The sequence below is a fragment of the Vigna radiata genome, chromosome 10, assembly GCF_000741045.1.
Source record: "Vigna radiata var. radiata cultivar VC1973A chromosome 10, Vradiata_ver6, whole genome shotgun sequence".
Taxonomy (NCBI): domain Eukaryota; kingdom Viridiplantae; phylum Streptophyta; class Magnoliopsida; order Fabales; family Fabaceae; genus Vigna; species Vigna radiata.
In genome coordinates, this window is record NC_028360.1 from 11,943,721 (window position 1) to 11,965,540 (window position 21,820).

Here is a 21,820-nt window from a genome sequence, read left to right on the forward strand (position 1 = left end):
TTTATCTCTTTCCCTTATCATACGAATCTCTAGAACTTGCGTTGAGCATTGAACTGTTCATGATTTTGAAATATCTTTGCCTTCTCAATGATTCCCATGAGCTAATTTGAAAACCTAAAACAAAATAAAAGGTTAGATTAAACTAAAAATTTGTAATCTAAATTGAATTGGATAATCTTGAACCTGTTGAATTTATTACATAAAAGAACTCCAATTAAATAATTTTAAAATTATGTATTAGTCTGTTTTTTAATGTTAAAGTTATAATTATTAAAAAATAAATTATTTTATTAAAATATGTTATGATTTATATATTAAAATGTTATATTTAAAATTATAATTAATTTTTAATATAACTTAAATTTAAACCAATTATTTTATATTTAGATTCTATTTATTTATTTATTTTAAAGCAAGTCAAAATAATTAATTATCGGATAAAAAGAATAGTCTAATTAAATATGAATTAGATCGAGCTAACGTATTATCTAACCTGCTAGAACAAAACTAGACCAGCCGTTTAAGACTCTAATTTAGATAACTTAAAAATAGAAATATCATTTGTTAAATTATAATATACTTCCTCTTCAAAGAATAACTATATTTGTTTCAATGTAACTCAATTTTTTGTATTATCTCTTTAATTGAGTACCTTATTTTCAATTATTCTAATTCAATATGATTCTTCTTTCGGTCATCTAGTTTGCATAGCATGTTTTAAAATTTAATATTTTTCTTTCTACATTTGTACCATTTTAAAAGATTTAACATTTATCAGACAACCGTTGTTTTCCACTTCAAATCTGAGCCGTTCAAACGCCATTTTTTATTTTATTTTATTTCAATTGCATTATCTGTTTATTAATAGACAATAAACAGATTACATGAATAAATTAAACATTAAATTAGATGTATAAATTATATTCAATCAAAATAAGATATCAGATATATAAATTGGTGTCACTTGTATATTAATATTCTTATCCATTCGTCATCCAAGACCCCAATTTCCAAAATGAATCTTCTGCATGTTATTTGCTCCATATTATGTATAAAATGAAGAAAAAGGCACAACACCACACAAACTGCAAATGGTTATAGAATCTCTTCACTTTTGATTCTCGTTCATCCAAATTACCTAAATCATGATCTGAATTTAGAACTCGAAGATAACATAATTGAATCAACTTATAATTCAAGTATGAGTTTGGTAATAGAAAAGTTCAACAATGCTATTGATTTGTGATAATGAAACCCAGTTAGTTAAGAGAATCCAACAATTAACATCATATGTGATCAATAACAGTGGAATATTCAAGTACTATGATTATCAAGAGGGGAAAAAAAACCATAAATTTATTGTCTTCAGAAAAAAAAATATATTTTCAATTGAATATAATATCATGTTCACTTGTGTGATTAGTTCATAACCCCATTTCCACAAGAATAACCTCAGTTCTTCCTCCGGAAAAATCTGTTTACCAAAATACTCATATTCTTCTAGCTGGTAGTGTTCAATTAATTCATGTCAGATTCCCAGTAAGTGAAAAAAAACATATCAATCGCGTGTGTCAAAGAGAAGGTGATTAGTATAGATTATGATTTTTAAATATGAAAATTTGTCAGGTGAGTGCCAAAAGTCCCCTTGGTGCAATCCAAACTTTACAAGATATTGCAGATCTAACTAACCTGACATGTATTACCTTGGGCCGAATTACCCAAGAAGGTTGACAGTGTCGCTTATATTATACTGGTAAATAGCTGCTCAGAACCCCAATCGCCAAACATCTCGGGTAATAACATAGAAAAAGGTAGAATTATATACTGATACAGTCCACCAGGATCAAAGTGTATTGCCAGCATAGATCCTGCTTCATCCTGTAATGATGTTAAAATGAGGTGAACACAAGACATCATAACAAACGGGACAGTAGACACAGTTAAGGAATGTCGAGTTCCAACCCAAGATAACCCATCCTGCGCACACAGATGAAAACAAAATATAGCCAGAATGCGTTAACAGCTGCTTTAACTAATGTAACTCAAAAAACATGAAACGAGGATCCCTTCAACACAATTCGATACATGGCTGCTTCACAGTATAGCTGGTTAAACAATATATAACAAAACATAGATTCCCTACCACGAACAAAGTGTACAAGAGGGTATAGAAATACTTCAGTTTATTGGTACGAAAGAACCAGGAACTGAAGAAGGATCAAGCTCCCAACACCCTCTGAGATGCACATTGTCCCTGTGCTGAAAAGCAGGAATCTGATGTGAAAATCTGCCAACCTCTTCTCTTAATATTTCAATTACACCAGTTTTAGATCTCTGAATTCTAGGAGCTCTGAAAATTGTCTTGGAGTTGCTATGTGGCGTCAGAACAACAACCTGTATACTCTTCTCACTATCTGCTAATACTTCTACTATATCACATTTACCTTTGCCCTGCTTTGAAGAAGCCAGCTCATAGTTCTGGTCCCCGTACAGAGCCCAAACCTCACCTTTTCTAGGGTAAATTTCATATCTATTATTTACCGAGGGTTCAACTTTTAACTGATGAGAGAATGCAGAGAGAGAGAGAATCTGTAATTTGCCTTTTTTAACTTCGAAGGTGCCACAAGATATTGTTCTTTTAAGATCACCTGACGGTGAGCACGGTTCAAGCATGGAAACCTGCAATCTAAAATTAGGAGTGAATTCAATCTTCTTAATTTGAGCGTAAGTATTGGGCATATAATCCCCATCACAATATATTGCCCATATCTGACCACACTGAAAAGTCTTTTCAGATTTTTCCTTCTTAAAGTCGTAACATGATTCTCCAAACTGAGGAGTGTTGCTACTCTTCAGATTATTGCTGTTTTTTGAATGATTAACAGTCAACTTACATGTCCTTTCAGTTGCATCTCCTAGAACATTTTTCTTGCTTAGATCTTTATGCAACTTATTCAATGTCTCTCCATCATAACTATTTTTCTCGTGTTTCTGAGGTTTCTTGACCTTCCTCTCATTAGTATGGGTCGAAGCAGCGCTTCCTTCTGGGGGACTGTAGTCCCTGTGGTCAATGTTTATGTCATCCTTTCTGACCGTGAATTGAACAGTGCTTGCTTGGCCATTGTCCATATTTTTTTGGCTCGATCTTGGAGACCTTCTGAGAATTTGTGCTGTTCTGTCGGCATCAATAGTCTCTTGCAACTTTGATTTGTGAATACTATCATTAGAAGTTGCCTGTTCAACTTTAGAGTTTGCATATTCCTGGTGGGAACAATTGACTCCATCCGTTTTCGCAACACCAGTATCACCAACTTCAAAAAGACAAGTAGGCAGACCAGCAGGATCAAGTTCAAAAGATCCACTTGGAACACCTTTCCTTTCAGCACCTGTCATCTTGTAAGAAGGAATCCGATGAGAGAACCTGTACATCTCACGAGGTGATACACAAAATAAGCTAATACCATCTAATACAGTATGTTGAAAGAGACTAACAAACCCTGCCACTTTGCCAAGATAAGCAACTTCAATGCCTAAATTTTCATCAAAATCTGATAGAACTTCCACATATTCAAATTCGTACTCAAAATGCTTTTCTGGATTTGAACTCCATCCAAGATCCCAATGTCTGAAAATTGCCCAAATTTCTCCCTTCTTTGGGTATATCAGATAAGTAGTCCTACTTCCTTTTATGCAATGCATCTGATGAGAGAACATAAAACGATCTGTAGTACTCTGAGAATGACCAAGTCTGAACTTACCACAAGCAATAGGCAAACCGGCTTTATGCCAGTCAATCTCACCTTGGTCATCTGAGTCAGCTTCTAGCCAAGTAATCCGCAACGTGAAAGGGGAGTAGACTTTCTTCACAAGAGCATAGAATCGTGGCATACCATCAATATTGTCAAAAATAGCCCATAATTGATTAACAGCAAAACAATCCTCTGCCTTATCTCTCTCAAAATCACTGAAATCTGCATCAGGACAGACAATCTCTGAATTGGGAGATAAATTTGACTTCGATGGAGAACAATAGACAGCTTTAGACTTTCTATCATTGAGATCTGAGTTCAATACCTCCTTTCCTTGCACATTAGTCTGCTCAACTTTGGCTCTATTCCTTATAATTGTTTCTTCATGTAGTGCACCTGCTTTATTTCTTGTCTCCCCATTCTGATCACCATCACCCGTTGCTGACACTTCTTTTTCCTCTACTCTAGGGATGGTAGATGATTCATGATGTTGTGTACTTTTGGATGAGCTTCCAAAATCACCAGCTTTATCAGTTTCTGGGTACAGAACATGCTGTTTTTTCCTTGAAGTTTTCCTAGAAGGATCAACCGTATTTTCTTGATCCTTGGAGTCTTTCATGCCTTTACCATCTCCAGCTTTGTTATTATTATATGATCCTGACTGCCTTGCTCTTTTACAACCAACCTTCATTGAGGCTCGCGATTCCTTGGTTTTCGACGCTTTAACATCAGCCTTTGTCACTCCTGCAGCCACATGGCCATTTCTGCCATTTGCAACTTTAGAATTGGCACCAACTCCCGCAGTGGATTTTGACATGGGCACACCCTCTTCTTCTCTACCACGAGATTTTCCACCATTGCCTTTTGATGCTTCTTTAGACGATGCATGTTTTGCAGACCCTTCGTGATTATTGAAAGGTGACCAATATGTTTGTGCCACATTGGGGTTCCCCATATCATGAGCTGTAAAGGGTTTAGAACACTGTTGACAGCGTATGGTCTGATTTAAAATAGTTTTGTAGTATTGATATCTAGTATTACAATGACAACAACATGTCCAGAATGTCGAACTTTCAAACTGATGATATGGATTCCAAGCATGAGACTGTGAATTAAAAATGTTCTGATAATTCCTTGCATTTCCATTTGGGTGACAAGGGGCGACCTTAGCTGCTGTATTTCCCGCTGAAACTCCAAATTTTGAATCATACAGAGTACGCTTTGATTGATCGGTTAACACTCTGTTAGCTTCACCAACCAACTTGAAAGCAGCCTCTGCACCAGCAGATTTATTTTTATCAGGATGAAGTAGCAATGCAAGCTTTCTATACTGTTTCTTAATGGTTGCTTCATCAGCAGATTGTTGAGTCTGGAGAATTCCATACCAGTCCATGTCAGACCCAGAGGGTTTCTTCTGAGCAGCACAGTGGACCTCACAAACTGCAAGGATCTGAACAATGTTTTGAATATCAGGAAACAGCCTTTGGGCTTTTGTAGCAAATTTCAGCCCCCCTTCATAGTCACCAGCTTGCATCTTATTTTCAGCAATCTGCTTAGCCCTCACAGCTTCATCTTTGTTGCACTCCATCAGTTAGTTGAAATCAAAACCCAATTCACTGCAGTTCTCTGAATTTCGTGACAACACAGAGAGGAAAGAACACCTGCCGATTCAGAAATTCACCACCCAGTCAGTGTGCAACATTTTCACCTGACCAGCGCAAGCCAAACTGCAAATGAACCATTTAATAAGAACTTCATTCATAACTTGAATAAAGTAAATAAAGACACATTTAATATAATAATATGTTTAAGTAACTATCTATCTCAGTAACAGCTAAAAAATAGATATGATGTCTAAACCATTAAATCCAGGATGAATAAATTTTCATTGCACCTCAAATACTACCAATCAGGTAAAGTTCTGCACCATTAACACCCTGTATGGCACAGCTTACAATGCTAAGTTTACACCCTATTTTGCTACCTCAACCCCAAAGCTTTTGCATAATCGTTTGGTCATGTTGAAGACGATAGTTCCTAGTCTTAGAAAACTTCAAGCATTGGAATATGAATCACACCGCCTAAGAAAACATGTTAGGTCACCATTTTCAAAACTAAGTGAAAACAAATGTAACTCAGCTTTCTAAACCATTCATTCAAATATTAGGGGACCAAGGCTTGTCACATCTTTTGAATTTAGATATTTTGTAACCTTAATTCATGAATTCTCCCATTGTACTAGGGTTTATTTAATGAAAGACTTTTAAACTTTTGTCCATATTTATGTCCTTTAATTAAATTAAGAACCAATTTGGAAAAGTAATTAAATTCTCCTCTAGTAACAATGCTAAAGAATATTTTTCCGTTAAACTTACTTCCTTCTTATCCGCATAAGATATTTGACATAGTCTACTTGTCCTCTCACACACAGCTACAAAATGGCATTGTTGAGAGGAAAAATAAACATCTCATTGAAACTGCATACTCTCTAATGTTGAATAAAAATGTTCATCTACATAATTTGGGAGATGAGAACAAGTTTTTTAATAAATAGAATGCCTTCTTCCTCTCTTAAAAATCGAATTCCTCACTCTACCATTTTTCCAAATGATCCCTTATTTCATGTTTCTCCTAAGGTATTTGGTTGTACTAGTTTTGTTCATAATATATCTCCAAGTTCAGACAAACTCTCCACAAAGGCTATTAAATTTGTTTTTATAGGATATTCTTGTCTTCAAAAGGATACAAACGTTATTCTCAAACTATTAGATGATAATATATGTCAATTGGCCACCTTTACTTACATACTGACACAGAACAGAAAGAGTTCCTCCCACTCTTCGAGAAGTCTTTACAAAAAGAGCTCCCTCCCACTCTTCGAGAAGTCTCTCATGATTTAGAACCTCCTCCTCCAGCTTCCCCAACCATGGATCTTTTTTCATCAACTCTTTCACATAACTCTTCAAATTGGCCTATTGCTCTTAAGAAAGGTATTCAGTCTACTTGTAATTCATATCCTATTTATAATTTTTCGAGTTATCATTGTCTATCTCCAACTATTCTTTTATTTATTTTCTGTCTGCCACTATTGTTCCCAAAATTATTCGAGAAACTTGATCATTCTGGTAACAAGTCATGATTGACGAAATGTAGGCTCTTACAAGCCATGGCACATGGAAGCTTGTTCTTCTTCCATCAGGAAAGAAGATTGTCAGTTGTAGATAGGTCTATGTTGCTAAAGTTTGACCAAGTCAAGTGGTGAAGTTGATCTTCTTAAAGATCAATTGTGGCCAAGGGATATACACAAATATATGGACTTGACTCCTGTAATACTGTCTCTCTCATTGCTAAAATTTAAACCATTTGGTTTTTTCTTGCAATTTGCTACTCAACATTGGCCACTTCACTTACTTGACCTTAAAAATGTTTTTCTTCATAGTGATCTTGAAGAGGAAATTTACATAGAGCAACCTCATGGGTTTATCACTTAAGGGGGTAACCTATTCTAGTGTGCCGCTCTCTTTATGGTCAAAAGCATTCATCCCAAGCTCGGTGATAGTTTCCTAGATAGAGGAATCCAAGAACACCACTGCAAAACACCCAAACTCACTGAAAAGATCATGTATTATTGATTTTAGGCACAAAGAACAGCAAGAATGCCTCCAAGGGACAATGTTCCCTTCACACAGGATGCCAATGATCCTGTCAACAATTCTCTAAAACATCCAAAAACATCCCCTGCCTACAAAGAATGAATGGTATAGAAGCAAGATCTGCAGGTGTTATAACATCAGGAAATTCAGGATATGATATTGTAACTGCTCTAGTGGATGCAGCCCTGGACACCAAGGCCTCAACTGGGTCGCTCCCTAACTCCACTGTTTTAACCCCAGGCCTCGACAATTCTGCTCCCTCCTCATCTGGTTTACTACTCTGTGCAGATATATCCTCCTTCTTCTCTTCATCATTAGCCAAGTACTCTCCTTCTTTAGAGAATTTCTTGCCTTTCTTGCTGTTTTGTAGACTATCTTTCTCAGCATCCAATCCCGTTTTTCCCTTTTTCTTTCCTTTCATGAGATTTCTCACTTCCTTTTGAACCCCTTCCATGATTTATGCGTTTCTGCGGCGTGTCTTTCTTTTCTTGGATGATTTCTCTTATTTCTTGCACACTTTTTCTTTCTTTTCTGTCATGGCTCTTCCTTGTTGGCCCCTTTCTCCAAAGTATTTACTCTTTCTTCCATCACCTCCGAATACTTTTCATAAAACCTCTGAACATCTCCTTGAGTTCTTGATCACCCTCTTTTAATTCCTTTATCGCCCTTTCTACTGCCCTAATTCTTCCTTCCACTGTTTTCCCTTTTCTAGATCTGGCAGGTGGGACCAAATTGATAGGTACCTAGATAGAGGATCCAAGAACACCACAGCAAAACACCCAAACTCACTAAAAGAACAGCAATAATGCCTCCAAGGGACAATGTTCCCTTCACATAGGATGCCAATGATCCTATCAACAATTCTCTAAAACATCCAAAAACATCCCCTACCCAAACAAAATACTCAAATTATAGGGCCTTATGATGTAGTTTGAGTTGTCCTATTAATAGAAGATCTACAAGATATTGTCTATTCAATGGGCGAAATATTGTCTACTCAAAGAGCAAGAAACAAAAATGTTGTTTTTTGATCCATAATAAAAGCTAAATGTAGATATATGGTCCTAACTACTTATGAACTTGTGCAGATCAAACAACTCCTTCAAGCAAGGTTGTCAAACTCAAGAGTTTTTGTAAACTCATGAGAGTTCGATAAACTCGACTCGTAGACTCGACTCGTAGACTCGACTCGTAGACTTGTAAGAGTTTACTTTATATGAAAAAAAAATAAAAAATAATATTTTAATTTAAATAAATCCACAAATTTATATAATTTCAAATAAATAAAATCATAAAAATATTGTTCATATAAATATTATAAAACATAAATTAAAATGTTGAGTGTAATCCTTTAATAATGAATTTGATGGCTTTCAAAGCATAATAAAATAAGTTTTTTCTCTACAAAACATAAAAACCAAGCAGCAAAGGACTTTCTTTAGAACTTAAACACACTGCAACATTGTACTTAACATAGACACACAAACAACTAAACAATGCAGAGACCAACTTGAAAACAATGCATAGCTAAACTTAAAAACATAAGAATTTGAGACAATGACCACCACTAATAAGGGTGAAACAGCGGCATGCAAAGGAGGCACGCGACCACCACTGACAGTGAGATGGTGGGCGACGACAAGCAAGGCACTCGCGACGGCAAACGAGTGAGCTCGCGAAGGCTCGAGCTAGGGCACAAATGAAACCGCAAGGAACGAAAAAGATGAATTGAAAGAACAAAAGTAAACCCTCGATGAATCACAAGAGAGGAACGAAGAAGATAAGCTTCGCCACTAATCCTAAATCAGAAAACCTAATCAACCTAATCCGATGAGCCAAAAATGACTTCCTTTTACATTTTAAAATTTTCTTCTCAAACTCGCCAAATCATAAGCAAGCTCGCGATTTCAAGCGAGTCTATCAAGTCCACCAATGAATCTATCGATTTTACACCATTTCCAAGTTTGTTTCCGAGTTAACTCGAAAGCACTGAATGAAGTCGTAAACTCGACTGAGAGTTAACTCGAGAATTTGATAACTATACCTTTAAGTGATGAAATTTTGCAAAGCTAAGAAAATGAAATTGTGTTGTGATAATCAGGTAGCCTTTCATATTGCTTCCAACCCTTTGTTTCATAAAGTACCAAACACAATGATTGATTGTCATTTTATTCTCTCACCAAGTCTTTGAGAAGACCTCAAATTCGATGTTCAAAGCTTAGTGCACACAATTTGTATACTTCAACTTGAATGGGAGTTTTAAAATTATGACAATTATAGTATTGTACAACTTACATTAAGTTTTCTATGAGTACCTAGTTTTAGGTTAGGGAACATAGATCGAACCTTCCTCTTTGAGATGGACTTGTACTCATCCTTATATATATATATATATATATATATATATATATATAGACACACACACACTAGCTAAAAGTATACACTCATTGATTTTTTAAATCACTTCAAGTAGAATTAAGAGCATCACAGAGATGCTTGGAGTGTTTCTTTAAACAGAGAAACACTTTCTAGAAGAAACTTTACTCATGGAGATAGCGTTACCAAGCACCAAGGTTTCTTATTAAAGGCATGATTGCTTATGTGATAGTCCAAGTAATTAAGTTAACAAATCTTAATAGTTGGTTCCATTCAGTAATGATATCTTTGGACATACTTTTTTACATCAACTCCTAAGCAATGTATAGTCTTTTGAACATATGAAACAAGTTTATACAAACTTCTCTAAAAATACTTATAAGAGAAGAGAATAAAAAACAATAAATAAGTTACTTTCTAATCTAAAACTAGTTTTTATATCAATATCAAAAACAATAAAAATAAGACCAAGCATATAATAATTTATTGAAATTTGCAGACAAGTATCTCCTACCCCAACTTATAACTAACTTAAAATCAACTTTTTGGAATGAGAAATTCCACAAACTAGCTCACAAATAAGCGATTTTATCCAAAATCAGTTTACTTATTATTCTTCTTCCTACATAACCTTTATAAATTACCCACATTTAGCTTCTGAAGAACCTAAATGACAGATATTCCAACGTCACCTTATACTTAAACTATTTTGAGTTACCTTAGACAAACTTATTTTATTTTTTTCTCCTTATGTTCTTCTTGGCTGCTGTTCAGATGCCTATATAAATAAAACCTCAGAAAAAGAAAAGAAAAGGAAAAACGCGTTTCCCTAAGCTATAAAGAAAAACATATCCTTGCACAAAATATGAAAAAAAAAAAAAAAACAAAGTTTTACATAGACATGATAACGATAATGATGATAACAACACACTGATAATGTAAATTTTAGACAACACTGAAATTTGCAAAGCTGACAAAAAACATAACCTAAACCCTAACAGAGGAAATGAGTGAACAAAATAAAGAGTAAATAAAGGAGCATAAGAAATCGTTTTGTTTGACCTAAAACACTAAGGCACAGCCAGATCGGTGAGGAAACTCGCTTGCACAGCAACCGCTACGCCATTGAAACGAGTGGGAAAGAGATAAACAGTTAACCTCACTGTATATAGTACGCTAATCACACTCACTCACTCCCAGCCGTAGAGATAAAAGCGGGAAGTGAAAAAGTGAGAATAGAACAAAGGGAAAAATTCTGACCGTTTTTTATTATCAGAAGAAACGGGCCCTTGTAATCTCCTCTAATTTTATATTTCTCCTACTTCTCGGAAACTTCCAGAGAATTATAGGATATCGTCGATAATTTTAACAAGGAGATGATAAATAAATACCTCATTTATAAATATCAACATTATATTAAGTATAGAAACGGATAGGAAAATAAAAATAATGTAATTTAATTCTTATTATTTAATTATATAATTTATTTCAATTTTTACATTTTTACTTTTAATTAATTTTTCTATGTAATATTTTGGTCAATTTTATCGAAAATGTTTAAGTTTTAGAAATCTATTATCTAATTTATTCTTAACTGTTTATACTAAAAGTACTTAATTCAACTCAACAATCAATCTAACATTATATATAAAGAAACTCTTCATCGTATCTCCCATATAACTATGATCTATGAATAGTATTTACTCGTTCTCACATTTGTAATAAAAAAATTTATATTCACTTTATTATTTGTTTAAAATGTTTATATGTATTTTAAAACATGTGAGTATTAAAACAGATATTTTATAAACTTTTAATAAAATTAAAAATACATAAAATATAATATAAATTAAATTAAATGAATTAAAATTTATTTTAATTAAATTTAAAACAATATAATATAAATTAATTTTAAATATAACTTAATATATGGATACTCACATTTAATTTTAGGAAAATGATATTTTGACACTGCACACGTCTTTGTTTCAGTTTTTTTAATTTGAAATCGTCCAACCACGTTTTGACATGTGTGCAGTATCAAAATAATGTCAAAAATTGGTGTCAAAATATTATTTTTCTTAATTTTATATCTAACCCATTTACAAATAAATATTAAAATATTCATTGTTCGAATAATACATACTCACATATACTAATTATTCGTCATTATCATAAATTATTTGTTATAAATTTTATGTGAATATAAGACAAACACAAACATTTACATCTACTATTTAATTTTATTGATCCTATTTAATCCTAGGATAATCTATCAAATACAAAAATAAAGTAAAGAATTATAAATATAATTACTTTTTTCTTTATAAGTAATAAGAAAAATTAGTTTGACATAAATTGCAAACATTTTAGTTATTAATTACTATTGATTTAACAAAAGTTCTCTCCAATTTTTTTCTTTGCAATAAAAGTAAAATGACTGGTATTAAATGAGGATTGGTGATATTAAAATTAATCCTATTATAAGTTTAGTAATATAATTTTAATGTAAGATATTTTATTTATGTAATGTATATTTCAAAGATGCATGATAGTATATTGGTGTAACAAGTCAATGATGACAACTGTTTGAGTGGGTTGGATACACTATGTATCCCATTCACCTAAAAAATTTATTTCGCTTTTCATCTCGTTATTTGTGTGGCATGTGAAAAAGAATATACGGTATTTAATACCTGCAAATATTTTTATATTTTATTTTTTAATTTTAAATATAAAAAAATTATTTAAAATCAAACTTTTAAAATAAAAATATTTTAAAATATTATTCAAATCAAATTATTTACAAAAGTGTTAATATAATATTAATATAAATGAGTTGAGGCCCGTATAAATTTTCACAAATATATCTTTTAAAAATAGCTTAAATTTTATAACCTACATAATAAATAAAATATATAAAGTTCAATTTTAACTCATTCTTCAATAATTATTATTTGTTACTAATAATTTTATTTTGATCATTTAATTTTTAAAAATATATTAAAATAAAACTTAATAGTAATTATTATTAAAAGAATAACTGAGTGAGGAGCATATATCTACGAATATTCGCAAATGAGATATCACTACTCTATTCATTCCTTAGTAAATCTTCATTATCCACGAATATTTATTAAAGATAATTATTTAATATCAGTAACGAATTTTATCAGTAAATATTCATAAATACAAGATTCTTTTTTATCTTTTATGTAATAATAGAATTAATTAGTTGTTTGTAACGAATTGTTTTGTTGTCAATTAATTATGTTTTCTAATAAAAGCAATATCTAATGCATAATAATTGATAAAAAGTAAGTTTTAGCATCATCTAAATTTAAGCACAATGTAAAATAAAAACAAATAGCTTACAAGTAAAAAACAAAACTAAAATGATTATAAAAGAAAAGAAGTTGAAAAACTTACCTTGAATTTGACATGCCAGTCTTCGCTTGCAGTTAGATTCACTTAAATAATTCTAACATTGTTTAGAACAAAGTTTTATATAAAGGAATAGAAAATTTGAAAACTGATATATTCAATGTGGAACTTCAAGATATTCAAAACCACATCCTGACATTATATTGTGTGCAAAAGATGTTATCCAAACCAAATTCAAATGCTAAAAAAAACATATAAGCATAATTTTCCATTGACAACTACTCGGATACATTACGTGTGTACTTTATAAATCCAGTCTGCTATGCAAAAATGTATTTTTAGCATCAATAACGTAAATCTCCACTATTAGCAATGATGGAACGTGGAGTAGAGAGAAAACAGAACTTAAGGAGATAACATCAATCCTCTTCTTTAGTAAATCAAAGCTTTCAATCTTCCAAGCCTTTGTAAAAATGTCAGCTATTTGCTCTTCAGTCTTGTCGTATATTAAGACTGTACTTCCTTTGTTCACTAATTCTCTTAAGAAATGGTACTTAACTTTTATATGTTTTCTTCTGCTATCATTGGGTTCTTGGACAAATTTATGGTAGAAATATTGTATATTCTTAGCTGTAGTGGAAGTTTTTATAGGAACCATCAATTCCTTTAGTAATTCTTCCAGCCACACTCCTTGACAAGCTGCAAAACTCTCTGTAATGTACTCTGCTTCACAACTGAATAAAACAACTACTGGTTGCTTTTTAGAACACCAAGCAATAGGTGCATTATTCAACAAAAATATGTATCCATAAGTGCTCTTCCTTTCCATTGGATGACCACCATGATCCGAATCAGTGTAGCCAACCAATTCTAACTCGGATTTATGTCTTCCAATGGGAGATAGGATTCCATGATCAACTGTGCCTTGAACGTGGCTCTGATACCAATTTGATGGAACGTGGAGTAGCAGAGAGTAGGGTTGGGCATAAATAACTAAAATGTACCAAATTATATCAAATTACAGTTAAGTGTAGTTTTAATAAACTACAAAAAACTGAACTAATATCAGTTAACTAATAACTAAACTTTTTTCACATTATAAGTTTAAGACAATTGCTCCTTGAGACTGTTGCTCATCTGCGAGATCGGAGTGAGAGCATGACCTCATCCAAATGAGATCTGTCCAAATTCAACCAAAGAAATAATTGAAGAGACAAGTCAAGCTGGTTATGAATTGAAGCATGGAATGAAGTGAAAAAATAATACCTTTGAGACGCTCACTCCAAAAAGTGCTTCAACTTTGGTAGACACAAGAGCCTCGGTGATATTTTCACCAAGCCCAAATTGATCGCGTTTGGACTTCTCCCACACCCACACTGAATCGTCATCCCAACGACGGCAGAAGCAACACCAGAAGCAAAAGCAACACACACTTTCACACTCTCTAATCCCTGCACTCTCTCTGGTTCATGCCATGATTCTCTACCAAATACCTTAAAAAACTGCTTCTCAAAATAACCAACAAAACTGGACTCACTTTACTTTACTCTTCTTTACTTTACTTACCTGGAAGATGGGTTGTGCCCGAGTTGGGCCTCGTTGTTTCGGCGACTGGCATTTTTTGTTGCAAGAGTGAGAGAACAGTGAAGGGGAATTTGAAGATTAACAGTTAACTGGTTAACTGCACTGAAAGGTGTAAAGTTCAGTTTCTTTTAACTGAACTATAAAATAGTTTAATTAGTTTGTAGTTAAAATAAGTTTAATTGTTTTAAGTACATTATAGTATGGTTAACTGTAGTTTTAGTACAGTTTATTGAACTATGCCCACCCCTAGCAAAGAGAAAACAAAACTAGAATCTTGACTCCCTTCTTCCTTCTTTGCCTCAATCACTCTGATCGACTGCATTGTATCGTGATTCTGAAGCTTCTTAGGTCCTCACTCAACCGGGCACTGATACCAATTTGATGGAAAGTGGAGTAGCAGAGAGAAAACAGAACCAGAACCATAAAAAAATAGAGATAAAGACAGACTTTTAATATTGAACTAAATGTATAGAATTTCATATTAACTAAAACTGGAACAAGTAAAAAGGTTTTTATAATAGCAATGTACAAGTGTTAAGATAATTTATTTTAATGACAATTGTCTTGGCTTATTATACATTAATAAGTAAAGCATGACATGTGACATAAGAGCTTAAATAAGTTTTATGTAATCATTTTTAATGAGTTCTTGATAAATTATTTTTTTTAAAATTGATTTGCTAATAAATTATAAAAATTTAAAGTCTCTACAAAAATGTATTTATGTTATTTTTAATACTATATTATATTTATTTATAGAATGTAGGAGATTGTTATTATATGATCAAATTATAATATATAACTGAAATCCAAATTTTGTGTGATATGTTAGTTTTTTTAAGTTAAGTTACACTTAAAAATATATTTACAAGACAATACTAAAGTTTACCAAATATATGTTTTAGCGATGTTCGTTGAACTTATTATGGTACTTGTATTGAATCTCATTTATTTTCACATCCAAGATATTTAATCTTTAGTCTAAGGTGTGTATTGAAATTTAACATTGTTTAGAAATATGATCGTATTATGATATATAAGTAAGGGTGTAAATCTTATCTTTGACATTGAGCTAAACTAAAGAATTTCATTTTCGTAATATAGTATAAAAACTTATCCAGATTTCTACTCACAAAATTTGTTTGGCTTTTTATATCATATTGTTGTGTCTCTTTCTATTTTCACTGTGTATGTCCTTAATGTGAATAATTATATGGTGAAATTATAATATATTAGAGTAGGGTACACACCTTGTCAAGAGAGATGTTGTAGAATCCTATATCGGCAAATGATAAAATAACACACACACATTGTGAGATTGAGCTAGACTAATAGTTTCATTTTCATAATATAGTATTAAAACTTATCAATGCTTATACTCACAATATTTGTTTGACTTTTTATATCACAAAATCTTATCTCTCTCTATTTCCACCATGTATGTCCTTAATATGAGTGGTGTGTTACACACCCTACAGAGAATAATGATATAGTGAAATCATAATATATTAGAACATGGTACAAACCTCGTCAAGAGAAATGTTATAGAGTTCCATATCGACAGGTGATCATGTAAAATTAATACACACATATAAATATACATACATACATGTGCGTGTGTAAAATTAATACACACATATAAATATACATACATACATGTGTGTGTGCGTATGTGTATATGTATGTGTGTTTATACGCATACATATGTATATATGTATGTATGTATGCATATGTGTATGTATGTATGTGTGTATGTGTTAGCCTTAGTTTGCTTCTACAATTACCATACACATAAAGAAAGAAAAGTGAGGGAGGTAGTCGTTTGTTTCAAGGGATTTGCATTAATTTGTGAGTGCAGATTTAAGGATGAGTATAAAATACGCACCCTCCCATGGATGAGAAGAAAAGGTGAGAAAGTGATTGAAGTTACAAAATTATCCTTTCATATCTAGTATGCATTTTCAAATGTGATTGAAGTTACAAAATTATCCTTTCATATCTAGTATGCATTTTCAAATTTCACAATGTGATGGTATGCTCCTAATGCAAATATTAATCATAAAACTCCACAACATATTAGAACAGGTTACACACCTTGTCAAGAGAAATGTTGTAGAATCCCATATCGGTGGATGATAATATATATATATATATATATATATATATATATATAGAGAGAGAGAGAGAGATATATATGTATATATATATATATAGATACATATATATATATATATATATATATATATATATACATACATACATACATATATATATACATATATATATATATATATATATACATATATATATATATACATACACACACACACACATATATATATATATACACACACATTGTGAGATTGAGTTAGACTAATATTTTCATTTTCACAATATAATATTAAAACTTATCAATGCTTATACTCACAATATTTGTTTAACTTTTTATATCACAAAATTGTGTTTCTCTCTATTTCCACCGTGTATGTCCTTAATGTGAGTGGTGTGTTACACACCCTACATAGAATAATGATATAATGAAATTATAATATATTAGAACATGGTACAAACATCGTCAAGAGAAATGTTACAGAGTCCCACATCAGCAGGTGATAATGTAAAATTAATATACACATATAAATATACATACATACATACATACATACATACATACATACATATATATATATATATATATATATATATATATATTTGTGTGTGTATGTGTATGTATGTGTGTGTGCGTATTTGTATATGTATATGTATGTGTATGTGTATGTATGTATGTGCGTGTGCGTATGTGTTAGCCTTAGTTTTCTTTTACAATTATCCTATACATAAAGAAAGAAAAGTGAGGGAGGCAGTCGTTTGTTTCAAGGGAATTGCATTGATATGTGAGTGCAGATTTAAGGATGAGTATGAAATACGCACCCTTGCATGGATGAGAAGAAAAAGTGAGAAAGTGATTGAAGTTACAAAATTATCCTTTCATATATAGTATGCATTTTCAAATTTTGCAGTGTACTGACGTGCTCCTAATGCAAATATTAATCATAAAACTCCACAACATATGCTATATGGGAGTGAGAATGTATGCATTACCCAACCACTATAGGTTAATACACTTATAGTCACACTGTAGACGTTTTATTTTCTATTCTCATAGTTGAAATTCCTCTTTAATGTTGAAATCATTTAACACTCTACTACAATAGTTGACTTATTGGGATTACAAATCTAATTTTTATAACAAGTGCACTGGATTCAATTAAAGCATAACAAGGTTGCATCCACATAGATTTGGTTTGTATAAAACAATAACTTATGAACTATTTGAATTCACAACTGGCAAGAAAAAAAAATTGCTTAATGATTGATGTAATTGATGATGATAAGAATATTGGGATTGAAATATTCTTCTACTGCATTATTATTTAATCACTAAGTTATTTTCATTACTTTAGTGTTTTTGAAAGTGCTCTTTATAATAATCCAAAATCTAGTATTTTCATTTAAAACCAAAGGTTATCAAACTCAGTGTGATTCCTCAATCCCTGATTAAATGACCCCTTTCATTAAGAACATGATTATATATTAAGCTAAATTAGTTAAATATATTCCTAGCATCTAGCAATATTAAGATATTTAATGGGATACTTAAACCAATTTCCACTCTATTTAAGTTGATGAAGTAAGATGAGTGATCAAGTAGTAATCAAACAATGAAAATAAAACAAATCACCAACATATAAAGCAAACAAGTAACACATATTAAATAAACAACAATGTAGAGAATTAAAGAAGCTTACATTCAATCCCAATAATATAAAGTCTAGATGCTCATGATAATGAATTCAAGTTCAAGCATTTAGAATTGGTATCCTCTTCCCATGGTTCTTTTAACATTTATTACAAAGAGTGTATGAAAATCAACATAGAAATAACAGAGTAAGACTATGTTTTTATAGAAATTAAAAGGTAGTAATAGCTCCAATAATGGTGGTCAGCCTTTGATGTTTCCTTCCTATGTGCTTTTCTCCTAGCTTGAAACTCTAGTCTGGTTGTCAGTGTGGAAACTTTCTTTCCTAAGAGAGTTTCCTTTTAAGCTTACTTGTCAACTATGGTGCTTGAAGTTTCTTTACAGTGAAGGTTTCTTCTTTGAGGCTTAACGCAATAGGGGCTATATTTGAATCTTTGTTAAATCACCTTTTGGTGCTCAATATCTACAAAATCAAAAACACATTAGTTTTCCCATTTTCTTACTTCTTTACTCCTCGTTATGTAATTCTAGGTAAAAGGGGTATGATTATAATAAAAAAATATATCAATTTCATGCATGATAGTTGTCAAAAGTACATGTGAAATTAAGAAAGCTAGACGATTAATATACTACTAAAAAATATACATTTTACATTCATTATTTATAGTATGTTACATTGGTTAAGTAATTGATGTAAAGGTAAAAGATGAAAAAGGTAAAACACATTTTACATCGATTTTTATGTCTTTACGAATTATATCAATATTGCAACAGTTTCAAATTTCAACTCATGTAAAGGTAGAGTGACAAAGCCAAAATAAATAAATAATTTGAGTATTTATTAAGTTGGTTGTTTTCATTGACCAATGTAATATACCTCATAAAACTATCTTTAAATGTGTATATTACATGGGATGACCTTCTAACCGATATAATATGCATGTTTTTTTTATATGACTACATTTGATTCTTTCACAACCTCTTATTGTCAATAATAAAAAAAGAAAGCAATTGAAAAGAGTGGAAAATTATAGTATGAGAGTGGACATTCTGAAAGATGAGGGTCCATCGTTGTTAATGAGAAGGTTTATGGGATGCCAGAAAAATTAGCAAAATATGAAATTGTTACAATTCAAATTGACAAATTTGGAGGCTAGTTATATATGATGAAGGTGGAAATTTTGAAAAGTGAATTGAATATACCGAAACTTTTAAGGACAAAATGAAATGACAATAGTTTTAAAGACGTTTTCTCTATAACTTATTTTAAAGGGACTCGCCACTCTAACTCATTTATGCCATGATCATTCTTGATAGACACATAATCTTCTTTTTACTACAAATTATAATTGTAGAATTCCTTTTGCAAAAGTGTTTATCATCAACCAAACATCTTCATTCAATGTTTGAAGGCTAAATTCTATTGTCTTTCAATTGATAACCCAATGTAAATAGTAATTTTGTACACCTAAAAATTATTTAGCACATTATCTTTTATAAGATAAAATTGATTACACCAAGGTAGTAGATACATATTGACTTTCGGCATAGATCGACTTGGCTTAACTTTCAGCTAGGGTTAGCCCGAGTCTACTCAACTCGGCTCGACTTTTAACACTTACAAACTTGACTTGACTTTTGGTGTTGGCAGACTTGAGTTGACCTTGAGCCCAAACAGACTCGAATGAACCCATTGTCTTTTTCACTTAGGCTGACTCAACTTGACTCTTGTGTTGACTCAGCTTGATTCTTGGCCTATACCAACTCTACTCGACCCTTGGATCCAAGATGACTTTGTTTGACTAGGTCAAGTCAAGTTAGTCTGAATCCAAGTTGGCTTAAGTTATCTTTTGTCGAGATTGAGTTGAGGTGATCCAAATCTAAGTTGAGTCAAGTGAGCCGAACCTAGGTTGACATAAGTCAATCTAACTTCAGATTGAGCCGAGCTAGTTCGAACCCAAATTGAATTGAGTTAGTCCAAGATAAAAGTCGAGCTGAGTTGGGTTGAACTAAGTTCGTTATTACCTAAAGCAACCTAAATCAGCCTAAATCCATTTGTAATCAAGTCATTTTAGTCCATGTCTATAAATTTAATAGTTAATTTTATTATATTAATTTTTTTAGATTTAATTTAATTGACAAAGCAAATTAATTTATATTTAATCCAATTTAAATTGAATTGAAAAAAAATCCAAATATAGTATGTATTAAAAACATATATAAATTATAAACTTGATGTGTATTATATTTAGATTTGGATCTTTAAAATATATTATTTAATTATAATTATTAGTTAATATTACGGTTGAATAATTGAACCGAGCATCATTGCGTTCATTATTTATAAAATTTTACAAATATTATTTAATCTTCATATTTTTCTTCTTTCTTATTAGTTGACATGAAAAAACACTTTAAAATTCGTTTGGTAAAAATAAAATAAAATAATAAGATAAAAATTAGATAAACATTATTTTTATCTAATAATACGATCACATAATAATATATATCGATGACAATGATAATAATTATAATAATAATAATAGCGATGATAATAATAATAAGACTAATAATAATTATGAATTTACAATAATAGTATAAGATTAACAATAACTTTCACATGTCATTTGTTGAAAATTATATTATACACTACTTTCATAAAGTATAAAAAATGAGTTGTAAGAGAGTTTAATGAAAAAATACGAGTTTAACTTATATAAAGGATTAGTATCACTTCTAAAATAAAATAAAATAAAATAAGACAATGGATTAAAATATAACTTTCACACATTGTTTGTCGATAATGATGTTTTACATTACTTTTATAAAATATAAGAACAATTAGTCTTTAGAGAGGGAGTTTAATGAGGAAATATAACACAAATTGAGTTTAACCCACATATAAGATTGATATCGCTTTCAATCTAAAACCTTAAGATGATTGACTAAAATATAACCTTCACATGTCCTTTATTGAGGATGATGTTTTACATTACTTTCATAAAATATAAGAACAATTTGTCTTTAGATATGGAGTTTTGTGAGAAGATACAACATCGAATGGAGTCTGACTTCTATCTTATATGTTGCTCAATTTTTTCATTTTTAGAGAAAACATCACCAATCAAATCTGACTCTAGACAAATAAGTAATTGACATTACTCTTTATCTAAAACCTTAAAATAATAAATTAATGGGTATTCATGTTTATATACTGTTTCACTTTCTCATTTTTACTCAATGTGGGATTTAGACTTATACTTTAATTCTCAATACTACTTGTATAAGTTTCTCACCAAGATCCATGATTTCTG

The 21,820-nt window shown here is 31.3% G+C and overlaps 1 protein-coding gene across 4 annotated transcripts; it reads right to left on the reverse strand.

Moving 5' to 3' along the window:
• Positions 1-1,586: 1,586 nt before the first annotated feature.
• LOC106775846 lies at positions 1,587-13,245 on the reverse strand. 4 transcript variants are annotated; one of them, XM_014663065.2, is made up of 2 exons: positions 13,208-13,245; positions 1,587-5,476 (listed from the first exon to the last, which is right to left on the reverse strand). In XM_014663065.2, the coding sequence occupies exon 2, from the start codon at positions 5,335-5,337 to the stop codon at positions 2,179-2,181; it is 3,159 nt and encodes a 1,052-aa protein (XP_014518551.1). In that variant the 5' UTR covers positions 5,338-5,476; positions 13,208-13,245; the 3' UTR covers positions 1,587-2,178. The 4 variants fall into 4 exon arrangements, with proteins under 4 accessions (XP_014518551.1, XP_022642829.1, XP_014518553.1 ...); XM_022787108.1 differs by having other exon boundaries at positions 1,587-5,410; positions 13,208-13,243; XM_014663067.2 differs by lacking the exon at positions 13,208-13,245 and adding an exon at positions 10,841-11,147 and having other exon boundaries at positions 1,587-5,410.
• Positions 13,246-21,820: the final 8,575 nt, after the last annotated feature.

Excerpts from the sequence above, each read along its gene's own strand:
- LOC106775846 (XM_014663065.2), bottom strand. The coding sequence starts at position 5,337 with ATGGAGTGCAACAAAGATGAAGCTGTGAGGGCTAAGCAGATTGCTGAA.